The 15,027-nt window shown below is 27.8% G+C and overlaps 1 protein-coding gene and 1 long non-coding RNA gene across 2 annotated transcripts; both read right to left on the bottom strand.

The window, feature by feature from the left end:
• Positions 1-3,227: 3,227 nt before the first annotated feature.
• Positions 3,228-5,470, bottom strand: LOC112744993 (protein FLOWERING LOCUS T-like). Its single transcript, XM_072234264.1, has 4 exons — positions 5,133-5,470; positions 4,730-4,791; positions 4,595-4,635; positions 3,228-3,692 (listed from the first exon to the last, which is right to left on the bottom strand). The coding sequence occupies exons 1-4, from the start codon at positions 5,373-5,375 to the stop codon at positions 3,496-3,498; spliced, it is 543 nt and encodes a 180-aa protein (XP_072090365.1). The 5' UTR covers positions 5,376-5,470; the 3' UTR covers positions 3,228-3,495.
• A 7,598-nt stretch (positions 5,471-13,068) lies between these two features.
• On the bottom strand, positions 13,069-14,013 carry LOC140184015 (uncharacterized). The gene is made up of 2 exons (XR_011880674.1): positions 13,728-14,013; positions 13,069-13,565 (listed from the first exon to the last, which is right to left on the bottom strand). It is a non-coding gene; the product is annotated as an uncharacterized lncRNA (long non-coding RNA).
• Positions 14,014-15,027: the final 1,014 nt, after the last annotated feature.

Raw genomic sequence — 15,027 nt, 5'->3', positions numbered from 1 at the left:
GTTAGTTAATGACATTGTAAAATTAAATACTTTTTTAGAAGTCACTCAGATAAAGATGTCAAAAATATTTTTTTAAAGATATTTTTTTATGATAATTAAAATTTAATACATATAATCGATTAAACTGTGTTATTGTTATTAAAATTAGAGCCGACAAATCAGTTTAACCGAAAAACTAATAAATTAAATTTTAAATCGATTTAAACTAATATTTTTTATATAAAAAATGACTACAATATCTCTATTATAAAAAATAACTAAAATATCTCTATTTTATATATATTGATTTTGAAATCCTAATTCTATGATGGCAGATAAAAGAAAAGAGATAGAATTTAGAATTTTTAAAATTAATATATATAATAGGAGTATTTTAGTCATTTTTTATAATAAGGATATTGTAGTTATTTTTTATAAAAAAATAATATTAATTTAGACCAATTCAAAATTTGATTTATTATTTTTTCGGTTAAATTAATTGTTTGGCCTATTTTTTATAAAAATAACACAATTTAATCGATTATATATGTTAAATTTTAATTATTAAAAAATATCTTTAAAAAAAGACGTTTTAAACGTTTTTATCTGAGTGACTCCTACTTTTTTAGACAAGTACAACAGGAGTATTTTTTAATAATAATAATAATAATAATACTAATACTAATAATAATAATAATTGTCTAAATGAGACAATTATATTTAATTATTTAAATAGTATGTATAACTCAAAATGAAAATTTTGTTTTGTATATGTACTGTGCTATTTTATTAAAGATCAGAATTGTGTGTTATATCTTCTCATTATTATATAATATTAAAAATAAAATGAATATAATGCCAAAAAGTGAACATTTTGATTAGGTTAAATATAAAAATTACATTATTTAATTATGGAAAATAAATGAATTCATGAAAAAATATTAACATTTTTATTTGACATAATTTTAATATGAATTGAATTTATAACTTTTCAATTAATAGGTATATGTAATGTCTTAATAGTGTAAATCGTCTATGTAAGTTTTATTTGGTAAAATTTTTTGAAGAAGTTAAAAATACAAATTTTTTATTTTGTGTTTAGTAAATCGAAAAATCACATATTTGTATTTGTAATTTTTAAAAGATAATTAATTTTTAAATTAAACTTTTACATTTATGTCTATTATATAGTTCTCTTTAATTTTAAAAGTCGTTAACTTGTTATACTAAACACAATTGTAGTGTTTGTACTTATTAAAAATCATATTTAGTTTGATTTTATCATATACAAAGTACTATAATTTTTTAAAAAAATTATCTTTTAAAAAGTAGTTTTTATAAACTATTTTTAGAAATAACTTTTTTTTTATCAAATCAAGCCATACTATAAACATGACTATGACTTATACCCGGTGACAACCATGTTGAATATATCTCTTGTTCTCTTTTTCTAAAATAACTAAATAAAAAGGCATGATAAAAATAAGAAATACCATTCTTAAGAAAATGCTAAAAGCTACTGTGGCGCATCCAATGCAATAAGCCTAATTTCTTTGTCCCTACCGAACGTGATCCCTTAACCAACACCACTACTACAAAGAGAATGTGAGACTGGATTCTCATACTTTAATTTTCTGGTAGCCTTTTTGCTATAACGTTTTTATTGTATGTAATGGCATGCATCCTTTTCATACTCCAAATTGATTCTTTTATTTTTATTCTACAGATATTAACTACTCCATATTTTATTGAATAAACTGAATATTCAATTACTAGCTTTTTATACAAATAAAACAACTTTTTAAGTCAATCCTTTCAACAAATGGTAAAAACGGGAAAGGGAGGGAAAAAGTATCTAATTTCAGTTTATTTGTTGGTTGAAAGTTAAAACTCTACTCTCCCTTAGAATTTAGAAATAAGAATCATAATTTTATGAAATTTCTATTTTATGGTATTTTTTTAATGTGAAATTTATTATGATCAATCCTTATGTTAATCGCTAACGTTGTTGGGTTGATCAACATTCAATGCATCATTTGTTGTAATGAGTAGTATAAATAGTTAAAAAAATTATATGCACAAAACTTTCACAATTTTATAAAGTTTTTAAGAGTTAAATCGTATTTTGGATGAAATTTGGTTCAATACTTAAGTTTAATCTTTGCAATTTCGTTAGTCTCAATTAGAACTTTTAAATTTATAATAGTTACGATTATTTTTGTAATCGAAATGTTGATCTGGTACATTTACTTAACACGGAGGACAACTGCACATGAATTTCCATTATTTTTTGTCTTTCTAAAATATTGAGACACAAATTTATAACTTGAGACACTAATTTTTTTTATAATTTTTTTCCTATCTAACTTACCAAACACACTATGAAATTAGTGTTTTCTTATGTCTACGTACTCTTATGTATTTATGCCTGTGTCTCATTTATGTTGAGACAAAAACCAAATACAAACACACTTATGTAAACATGACCTAACACAGTTCTAGAAAGACAACAATGGATGATCAGTTTGAGAATTTCGAGACTTTATCTAGAGATTCGTTTTAATTGTAGGTACCAGATTGAGTCATCTAATACCTTCTCTAGGTCATATAATCGTTACCAAGTACATTCAGCACTAAACATGCCATTGGAGAACACTGTATTTAAGGATTTAAACAAGTAAATGTGCGAAATCAACGTTCTGATGACGGAGATAATCGCAGAGACAACTGAAAGCCACTGTTACAAATTTAAAAGCTCTAATTGGGGCTAACAAAATTATAAATGTTAAATTGAATATCGAACCAAATCTCAAGAGTTAAATTGAGATCTATCTCGTTTTTATTATTAACATAACGTTTTCGTGGGAGTATTTTTTTTTTTTCAATGAAAAAAATATTTATTGCATATCATGTTATAATCACTACTTTATTTTTTATATTTGCAATAATAAATTAATGTGAAAGGAAAGTAAGATTTATAGTAAATACAAGACCAAGCTTTTCGTGAGTTTCGTTAACCGCGTTATATTGTTAATTACCATTCTTTTTAAACGAAAATGTTTTTAATAACAAAAAATATTAACTAAAAATGATCAAAATTTATTATTTTTATTTTTATTTAATACACACAATAACAAATAAATGTTAAATAAGATAAATTTAAATTATTTAAATTATCTTTTTTTTCTTTTTAGCATTACTGCTTTTTAAAATAATATCCCAACAATTATAGGTCATTCATCCACTTATTAACGACCATCAATATTATTATTATTATTATTATTGGTAGCACCTTCCCATTTATCATTATACAGAAAACTCTCAATTGAATTATTTATGACCATTATGACACTACTATGTGCCACAATTTAGCATGTTAGTTACATACTGAATCATGCATATATGTATACATGTTTTTATTAACGTTGAACTTGAAATTTATTTAATCTTCTCCATCCTTCGTTAATTAGTTGGAGCTAGTATTGCAGATTGATTCTTGTACTTTCTATGTGATGATCATCGTTTACAGATGAAATACAAAGCTGAAACTGGCAATCCAAGATTATAGAACTCAGCAAAATCTCGAGTGTTGAAATTTTGACGCCACCCAGGACCATGAACGCTATGTCTCCCAATCTGACGGAACAGCACAAACACAATACGATGAATCCCTGCTGTTGGTCGTGGACTTTCGTACGGCACTATCTCTTCTCCTATCAATTATCATCGTCATTACCGTCGTTATTGAATGAATAAGCATATTTTTAACTAGTTATTTGTTATAAAATTATTTTTTGAAAATTTAGTGTTTACGGTTAGAATTTATAATTTATAATTTATAATTTAAAGATTAAAATTTAGAATATAAAATATAAGATAAAAAATAATTAATTAATATTAACTAAAAATTAATTTTGTAATTAAATTCTTGTTAAATATGAATATAGTACATATAGACACATATATACATACCATAAGAAAACAACAACAATTAATAATAATAATAATAATAATAATAATAATAATAATAATAATAATAATAATAATAATAATAATAATAATAATAAGAAGAAGGATGATGATGATAATAATTTGTGTATATCATTTTTTAATAAAATTAAATAAAGAACTTAATAATAATAATAATAAATTTAAATTTAAAATTTACTTATAGTAAAATCAATTATATGTAATTTATAATGCAAAATCTAAAAGTGAATTATTACATGTAAAATGTAGAGGATTGACAATTTTTCTCATAATTAATTCACAAACTTTAAAAGGTAAGATACATAAGATTAAAAAAAAAAAAAACTCAATTCACATGTTCATTAAAAATAAGAGTTTCTATTTTTCTTGTTTTCTAAAATAATTTAGCTATATTTACCAGAGTAGTTTGACTAATATATTAACTCAAATCAGTTTATTACAAGAATAACTTAAATTTCTTCTATTTTATTTGTTTTTTCTGTTTTTAATTCTAATATTCAACTTTAAATGATTGCTTGTTAGAACAGTTAATATATGCCTGAATATGCTAACTAAATTTTAATAAAACGACGGAATAAGAGAAATAGGTAGAAAACAGAATTAGAAGTTGTATGTATATACGCACCAAAGTTTGCTTCTGTAGTTTCGGGAATATTGATTACCAGCCTGGACATGCACATCAAAGACCAATAAAACATAATACTCAGTTTTCAATTTTTTATTATTAATAACTAATTATTTTGATTTTCTATAATCTTACCAGTGCAAATATTCTCTCTCGTTTGGATTACATGGACTAGGTGCATCAGGATCCACCATGATCTGTAAATTAAACTATAACATCAATGATCCTAACCCTAGAGTTAGGATAGTATTTGTTTCTCGTTATATATATAAGACGGGTAATAATAATAGGATCGTAAAACCACTGAGTATATATAAGACCAGACCAGTAATAATAATAGGATTGGAAAACCACTGTACTCAATCATGAGTACATATATATATATATATATTGTTTCTAATAAGTCGTAGATTTTTACGTCATTAACACTTTTATATGGTATCATGAAATTACTTATTTTAAAATTTTAAATGTTAAAAAGATATATATAAATAATTATATTTTTAACATAAATAAAAAAAAGTGAGCAGTTAGTTACCAGAGTGTAAAATGTCCTAAGGTCATGTCCACCAACTTCAACTCTTGGTTTATTGATGATCTGGGAGGGTCTGAATTCACAGCAATTGATAACCTCTTGAATGTTATTGCCGTAAACAACCCTCATGTTGACAGAACTTGTAAAGGGATCCAAAACATCCCCAATTACACGGCCTAGAACAAGAGGATCATTATGACCTAATGATAAACTACTTGATCTTGCTCTTGATGATGACGAGGACATGCTTGTTTTTTTAATTTATTATTGGGAAACCACTAATATATCTATATGTAACGTGGTAACTATAATGCATATGAATGAATGTATCCATGCACCCTTTTATATCTGTTGTTTGTTTCTTAAATTTGCTGTGCCACCATCTTAATTAGTGTAGCTTTTTTTTCTTTATTTCTAAATTCTAAGATTCATCTTCTATATTTGTCTAAAAGGAAGAAAGATAAGAAAAGGAAATGTTCTGTATGTAAATGGAATAAAAAGAATCTAACTAGCTTAGCATCTCTTCCAATCTTACAAAATGGAGGTTATCATTTTTTCTTTTTCGTTTTGACGTCTTGTATACATCTGTGTCTTCAACCATATTATTATAAACAAAAATGTTGTTCGGGTTCTTAACAATTATGCATAAAGGACACTGATCCATACCCAATAATTCAAGGAAAATGGTACTTGTACAATAAAAATCAGCCTTTGGTCCATCTTTAATATTATTTAATTATTCTTTAATTAAAACATATTTCTATTTTTTTATACACATTTATAATTAAGATTAATTTAAATTTTAAAAACTAAAATTTTTCTAACTTCTTACTCACTTCATAGTTAGTTATTGTTTCCTTCTTTTATGTTCCTTCTCTATTTGTAACACGATTTTCTTCTTTCTTCTATTCTTCTATCTCGTTTTCTACTTCTTTCTTATAGTGGCCATAATTTCTTTTTCAATTGTAACACATTTAAAATTAACTTATAAATCTAAAATTTACAAAATATTTTTACAACACATCCAAAATCATAAATCTAAAATTTAAATTTAAACATTAAAAAACAATTGCAACACGTCTAAAATTATGAAGTGATACACAAAATATTTCTAAAACACATTCAAAATCATAAATAAAAAATTTAAACTCTTGCAGTGGCCGTAATTGCAGATATAACAGTGTTCACAATTTGAGGATTGTGATTCTTTAAGTTATTCTTCTACCTAAATCATTCTCCAATGCAAATTCGGATGTTGTACATGGCGTGCAAAATCAATGTAATTGAATAACTAAACAAAATCACTTTCTCTTAAACACATCCAAAATACCTAAGGTCCACTTCCGATGAAGAAGGATTAGCGACACTGATGAGGACTAATGCGACGAGGAGTAGGACGAAGCGAGTATGTGGACTGAGAGGAAGGCGATGCCAAGGACGAGCGAGGCGGACGACGGTGTTGTAGAGGAACGGCCAAGCTGAAGAATGGCGCTGGGGATGACGCGGTGGCGCCGAGGAGGACTGCGGCGCGGACGAATAATCACACGAACGAATTAAAATCTTCAATTTTACTGAATTTACATTTTTTGAAGTGTATTTAAATGATAATATGTTAATAATTAAAAATAATAAAACTGAAACAGAAATTTTAAATTTTAAATTTAAATTTATTTAGTTTGTATTTTAGATGTGTATTCAATTTTAAAAAGACACTAAATCTATTTAAATATGTTTGTTTTACTTTTTTTTAATTATTGTAATAAAAGATTGAATATTGTACAATTTTTAAAGGATACCTAGTTGAATTGATAATTCATATACACGACGTTATATCTTGAAACTAATTTTTGAATAATCGACCCAATATCATCAATACAGAGGGACCTTTACGATAGGTGCAAATCTCGGCCACTAAAGGTATAGGTCAGTTACCACTAGCTATAATAAATAGGAGTTAATCAGAACTACAACACACAAGGGATGATACAGAAAAAAGATCATTCTCTCTTGGCTTTTAGTGATTAATTTCTTGAACATTTTCTTAGAGAAATACTAATAATTTGAGCGTTCGAATCCTTTTTGCAGGTTTTCTACCTGGGTCATACGTCCGAAGAACTTGTAGCACGGAAGTACAGGAAAAGGAGATCCCCAGCACCTACAAGCTATATCTCGAGAGTAGTTTCTAGCCAGAATATTTGGCGCCCACTGTGGGGTCCAATTTCAAATGTAACCCCACATTCCATTATTCTTTCCTCCTTTTCTTTTTTCTTTTGTAGGATTTTGAACCATGACGGACAATTTCATAGCTCTACCACCACCTCCGACCCATGCGAAGCTTTTGGCCATGAACGCTGCTTTACAAGTAGAAGTTCAAAAGATGGCCAAACTGCTGGCAGCTAAGACAAATAACGACAAGGAGAAGAGGAGCGCAAAAATGTTAGCGATGAAAACCCTAACGAAAAATGTCACTGTGAATCAAACATGAAGATGGGAGGGACATCTCACAAGACAGGAAAGAAGTGAACAACCCCAAAGTACATGTCACTAAGTTCGAATCCATAATGGTTTTAAACGGTGCTTCTAACCCTATCTTATGTCGATCTTTTCCTATCTTTTTGGACGGAACTGATTTACTTTGGTTTTCAAATTTGTCTGCAGGTTCAATTTCAAGCTTCAAAGAGTTTGCCGATTTATTTGTAAACAACTTTGCAGCATCTAAAATTTATATACGAGACTCAGATTACCTCAGCACAATTAAGCAGGGACAACATGAAAGCTTAAATGATTATATGACGAGGTTTGCAAAGGCAGCGATGGAAATTCTCAACCTTAACCCCGAAGTCTATTTACACGCTTTGAAAAGGGGGCTTCATCCGAAAAAGTTTCAAGAAGCAATAGTAATAGCAAAGTTCAAAACACTGGCCGAATTTAGAGATAAGGCAATATGACAAATTGAGATTGAAGAACTACGAGAAGCAAGGAGAGCAAAAATACCACCACCATGCAAGGAGGATGATAAGCAAAACAGAACAAGCCATATCCGAGACGGCAAAAGACCTTTCAAATTGACACCAAAATTCGATTGCTACACACAGTTCAATAAGAAAGAAAGGATATAATAGAGAAAATCTTACACGCTAAAATCATCAAACCCTCCCAGCAAGGCAAGAACCTATCAGGACCAAAAATACGTCGATAGAAGCAAGCAATGTGTTTTTCACCAAAAATTTGGATACACAACAGATGAATGTGTGATAGCAAATGACCTCTTAAAAAGATTGGCGCGACAAGGATTGCTAGACAAATATGTCACTGGCCGAATCCAAAGAAAGACAACAAACCCCCAACAACAGAAGAACACCTGAACCTATCTTCAGCTTCAAAAAACAACACGAGATGGCCTACCCAAAATCAACCCCCCACAACAAGAAAAGTCATTAATTGCATCTCAAGAGGATTTGCATGACAAGGAATTACCAGTTCGGCCAGAAAAAGAAGTTACAAGAACCATGCTAACTCTGACAGGGGATGATACAAAAAAAAATCATTCTCTCTTGGCTCTTAGTGGTTAATTTCTTGAATATTTTCTTAGAGATAATACTGCCTTGAGCGTCAGAAATTTTTTTTGCAAATTCCCCACTTGGGTCATACGTCTGAAGAACTCGTAACACGGAACTCAAAAATAAGGAGATTTCCTAGCGCCTACAAGTTATACCTCGGGAACAATTTCTAGCCAGAATAGACACAAAATACAACATTATTAACATTATGTATTTAGAAGATATATATATATATATATATATATATATATATATATATATATATATATATATATATATATATATATCATCGTAGATACATAGGAACACTACCTTGGAATTTGTCTCTAATGGTTAAGAAATATTTGCTAACAATCAATATGGTCTTCATATTTTGTTAAATAAAAAAATTAAATATATAATTAATAATAATTTCTTTATTTAATTTGTATCTTAGAAATACATTTAATGTTAATTAAAAAAATACATAATTAATTAATTAATTAATAGTGATATTTTTATTTGGATATTGAAAATAGTTCTGGGTACTAATATTTGTAATTTTACAAAAATAATAATAAGCTAAGATATCTAATGTGTTGGATTAATTAATCAAAAGGTCATGACTTATTATTATTATTATTATTATTATCGAAAATCATGATATATATTTAAAGTAATATTACATGATTAATATAATTTATTATTTTTTACCAACAACTAATAATATTTAAAAGTATTGGTTAAAAATATAATATTATATTATTGGCTTAAAGTATTATATTTGAACTATTGGCTAAAAATACTAATCAATATGAATTAAAATTGCTAACCCTTGAAATATTTTTACACACATATATTAGGAACTTTATTACAAAATTTTAAAAAATTAAAAACTTTCTTTTGTTTCAAATTGATATGTTTTTATATATAGCATTAATGATATAACAAAAAAGAAAAAAAGAAAAACTAATATATATTCAATTTTCAGAAAGAAAAAAAAATATCGAATAAATTAGCCAAATAAACGAATTTCAAATACTGGTATTCACTTACTATTTCAAAAGACCCATATAGTATTTCTAATCAGTCATAAAAATATTTAGTACTCATCATTAACTGCAACATGAGTAACAATTGCTTTAAAATTTAGTTTCTAACCTAGTAGATGTTACCTTTTTTTCTTTATTTGTTTATTACTTTGAATATTTGAAGTCATAATTTTAATTATAAAAGATGAAAAATAAAATAAAAAATACCTTACTTGATGTCAAATTAATGTATTGTTCAATTTTTCATATAATAATTAAGAAAGAACATCTCTCTATATATATTTTATATATAGATATATATCTAGATATAGATGTTCATTGTTGTTATTGTTATTGTCAATGCTTCATGCTTGTTGCTTCTATTGATCTGTCTATATTGTTATTGGTATTGCTTTTGTGATTAAATTGTCACGTGGTCTTTAATTACCATTCATGATTTTTATTATTTTAGTGATATAAATTTAAAATTTATTATATTAATCTTTGAGATTTAAGTCTAGATACTGTATTAGTCTCAAAATTTTTTTTTGGTAGTGAATCAAGGAACACCATTTCATTTGACATACAAATAAGACAAAAACAAAGTTGTTTAAAAAATGAAAGAAGTTAAAATAATTTATACATCATATAAATATTTTTTTATCTTATTATTTAAACGCCAAAATAAAACAAATTTATTTAGTCTTGTATTCAGTGTAGCATATCAAAGCCAATTTAACAATTCGTTTGCTAACTCATTTACTGCTAGAAAGAATTTAAAAATTAATATGATGCTTAAAACTATATTTTAAAGATTAATATAATAAATTTTAAATTTTAAGAACTAAAATAACAAAAATCATAAATCTACTCATTGATGTCATTATTGTTGCCACTGCTCTCATAATGCTGATGTTGTTATTGGTTGCTTTGATACTAGATAGATTATAACGAATGGATATTTTATCATAATTAATAATATTGATATTATAATTTAAAAAAATAATAAAAAGGTAATTTCAGCAAATATTTTAAATTGGAAAATATAAATAAATAATTATTTTAAATGTTAATAATTTGTCTTGATCGTCTTCTGAATAATCTAACAATATGATGTCTTATTTTTTTTTAATTAGACATTAAAATACAATATTTTAAAATAAGTGCATGAATAACAAATTTGCTCTATAATTTTGAGTTAAATTTTAAAGTGGTATTTAAACTTGTGAGTCTCGAACTCATTTTTGAACTTAAAATTGTCTTAAATTTATCCTTGAACTTAACAACGGTTATCCTTTAGATATTTTTCGACAACGAATTGATGACGTAGTTAGACAGAGATTATGCTGGATTTATAAACGTGGTTATTTTCTTTCTGGCCTCAAATACAATTGAATTGTCTACCCCACTCGTTGCTACCTCGTCACTCCCAAAATTGACTCTACTCTCTTTAACGAGAGCATTGGATCTCTCCACCAGACATACTCCCATCCCCGCCGTCCCAAGTTCTCTCTCATTGGCCGCCGATGCCATGTTGCTGGCCTCCTCTCCACCGCTAAGTTACTTTTTCTCTCTTTTGATGACCTTTAAAATGTCAAGAACCGTGTGATCATCGATTATCTAAAATAATTTATCAAGAAAGATCTAAAATTCGACAGTGCTGGTCATCTATTATGGAAGTGGTACTGTTAAGGGAAAAGGAGAGTTCGCTATAGTAAAATTTGGTAAGCAAAAAAGAAAGAGAGAACAAAAGTTAAAAGATTTTTCCGAGTTCACCTTCACTTTCATATTCAAAATGGAAATAATAACGTTTACAAGTCTAGTGTGGTTTCCATCCAAATATCTCATCAATCCATTGCTGGAAAATACTTTAGGATGATCGTTATTAAACTCAGAAATAAAGTTGGAATAATTTTAAATTTAAGAATGAGTTTAAGATTCAATTACAAATTTAGAGACTACTTTAATGTTTGAGTTATAATTTTGTTCATCCATGTTGATGTGAAGAGAGAGAAGGGAAGGGGGGGGGGGTGGCGATGCTATTTTCTAAGATAAGAATTTGAAAATGTGGGACCACTATCTTGCTACACAATCTCTCCTTTGCAATTGTTGGGAACTCGAGGAATCAGAACAATGTGGTCTTGCATGGATTTTTTTTCTCTAAATGAATATCCTCCTTATCTTCTAACAGATCACAGGTTCAATCAGGGCGGAGCTTTGTAGGGAAGGGCTAAAACAATTAATAAAATTAATTTTAAGTTTTTAATTTTTCTTCTTTTTTAAAAAAAACTATATAACCTATCTAAAAATAAAAATAGTCAACTCAAATAGCGAATTATCCTTCTAAATATCAATAATTTATATAAAATAGAAAGTTAAAATTTGACTAATTAATAAACATATAACATTCTTTAATATATATATATGAAAAAAATTCTAAACAAAATGCATACATCCTTGGTTCAATTGTGCATAATGCCACAATAGTGTTTTATTTTAGTTCTTTCATCGACATTATTATTATTATTATTATTATTATTATTATTATTATTTATGCTAAATACAAATTTTACATGACTGAAGACACACTTTTTATTATTGATAAAAAATATCTTTAATTTTTCTTGAATCATTCCTTTAATATTTTAAACGGTTTTAAGGATATTTAATCATTTTAACCAAACCCAACTAAAAAAACAATAATAAATTACCGGACAAATAGTTATTTCTCACCATGAAAGATTTATACACTAATAAATCTATCAACAAATGATTATTTACACTAAATCACAAGAATGATTATACTAGCATAACTATCAATGCACAGAACACTAACAACTAAACACAACCACTAGAATCAGTCACTATATATTTATATATAAATATATGTGTATTTTAATTTATTTTTAATATATATTTTGTATTTCAATAAATATTATATATTAATGATTGATTTTTGTGGTTGATTTTAATATACATCTAACATAGTCGTAATAAAAATTATAACGAATGAACATTTAATTTAATAGTATATTAGTACAAGTGCACAAGTAACCACAAATTAGAAAAATATAAAAGAAATACTTGCTCCGAAACTAAACTGTAAGCACTGCAAAAACACATTACATCAGTTTTGAAAGGGAGACCGCAACTAAAGTTTTAAGGGTAACACTGGTGAAGCATGTCCCTTATTATTTAGGGTTAAGATTAATGAATGGATTAGATCGAATAAAAATTGAGAAAGATCATAGGCATAGTGAGAAGTGTTCATATATAGCTTAATATCAAATGTTAATTCTATGAAAGGTTTTGGCACCTTTAAAAAGATGGGGAGAATAGAGTCTGCTGCAATCTGTCACTTAAGCTGAGTTTGGAAGTTTGGAAGAGAGACAAAAATTGAATCTCTATATTGTATTTGGTATAAATTGTATAAGATTAAGTTATGTCTAAGTATCTTTTTTTGTTTAAGATAAATATGAAGAGTGAAACAAGTAAAATTACCTAAATGCTCTTGCTAATTAAGAAAATAAAAATAAAAATAAAATAAACCCCAATCCCTCAAAGCTTAGCCTCATCGTTGCCTCTCCCATAACGTCACAAACGACGCCCTCTACTCCTTAGAGCTTAGCCTCACCTCATGCTGGCCAGGCCTCCACTCTTCGACGACAACGACGCAGCCTTCTTCACCACCATTCACCTCTACTTTTGACTCCACCTCTCTTTTGTTTTTGCCACTATCACTGCCTCTCTCCTTAAAGTCGAGATCTGTGTTTGCCTCTCCTCTGCTTTGTCATTTCCATTGCCTCCCTCCTTGTCATCGAGATCTATGTCTCCCCTTCCCTCTCCTTGTTAATTGTTGGGCGGAGCTAGACGAAAGATTAGAGGGAGACAAAAAATATTTATATAATAAAATAAGACAAATAAAATTTTAAAGGAGCTAAACTGAAATTTACATATAATTTACATGTAAAAAATTAAAATTAGGAGGACCATTGCCCCCTTTGCTACAATGTAGCTCCGCCCCTTACTTGTTGGTGTTGTTAAGGTGGGGTGGCAGTGGTGAGATATCATGATGAGAGTAGGTATAGTGGTGAGGTGAGGGATTAGGGGTGGTGTTGCGGTGGTGAAGTGAAGGATATGGAGGTGTTGTAGAAGTAGTGGTGAGATGTGGGTGGGATGATGAGTCCACCGGTGGTAGATGTGAGAAATATGGGTTGGGTCAGGGAGGTGAAGGTAAGGAATTAGTGGTGAGCTATGGTTGGGACAGTATGGTGAGTCCATTGGTGGGATGCATAGAGAATGTAGGTGAGGTTAGGGGTGTTCGCGGTGCGGTTTGGATCGGTTTTGAGTAAAAAACTCATCCGATCCAATTTTGAGCGGTTTGGATTGGATTTTTGCGATTTTGTAAATTAAAAAAATTAAATATATATATATCAAGTCTCAACATCAAATTTTAAATAACCAACAATGACATAGCAAGTCTTAACAATATCTTAAAAAACCAATGATAACATAACAATAAAAATAAAATTAAAGGTTAGTTAAAATAAATAAATAAATCACATTTTGAACATAAAATATTATTAAATAATAATAATACCTAAAAAATATAAAAATGTATAACAAATTGTATATGTTATAAGTATAATTGTAAATATAATAATAAAATAATATTATTATAACACATTGTGCGATTTGGATTAGATTGGATCCGTTGTGAAAAGTAGATCCGAAATCTGATCCGATCCAGCGGTTTGCAAAAAAAAAATCCAATTAAATCCGAATTAGTGCGGTTTTAATCGATTTTCAGTTTGAATTGAATTAGATGAACGGTTTAATTTAGATCGGTTTGAATTTGAACACCCCTAAATGAGGTTAGAGAGGTGAAGATAGTGGAAGAGGTAGAATAAGAATGTAAAAAGTTAAATGAATATATTTTTGAAAAAAACTTTATTAAATTTTAATCTGTCATTAGAAATTTCAATCTCCTATATCCCCATTTTTTAAAGGCATTGAAAAGATTAAAATTAATTTCAATCTCTAATCACTAAATACAAAACTCAGTCCTAGTCCTAGGAAACAAATACATCCTTATGGATTGCCATGATAGGGTATACTAATGTCAAATGTTAATGTTATTCATTTCTTTGTATCTAAGTATCTAACGGAGAAAGCTTCAAAAATCCGATTACATTCTTTCTAGTACATGATTAAATCCGTTATTTCCTATCCCAAATTACATCCATATTCCTAATTCTAGCAGTTCCAATTTCCAAATCAACATTCTTTCAGAAACACACCAAAATAAGGCATTAATCCATCAAGACA

The sequence above is a fragment of the Arachis hypogaea genome, chromosome 4 (genome assembly GCF_003086295.3).
Source record: "Arachis hypogaea cultivar Tifrunner chromosome 4, arahy.Tifrunner.gnm2.J5K5, whole genome shotgun sequence".
Classification (NCBI taxonomy): Eukaryota; Viridiplantae; Streptophyta; class Magnoliopsida; order Fabales; family Fabaceae; genus Arachis; species Arachis hypogaea.
Note: the sequence above shows the minus strand (reverse complement) of the source record. Positions and strands in the feature narration are given on the sequence as shown.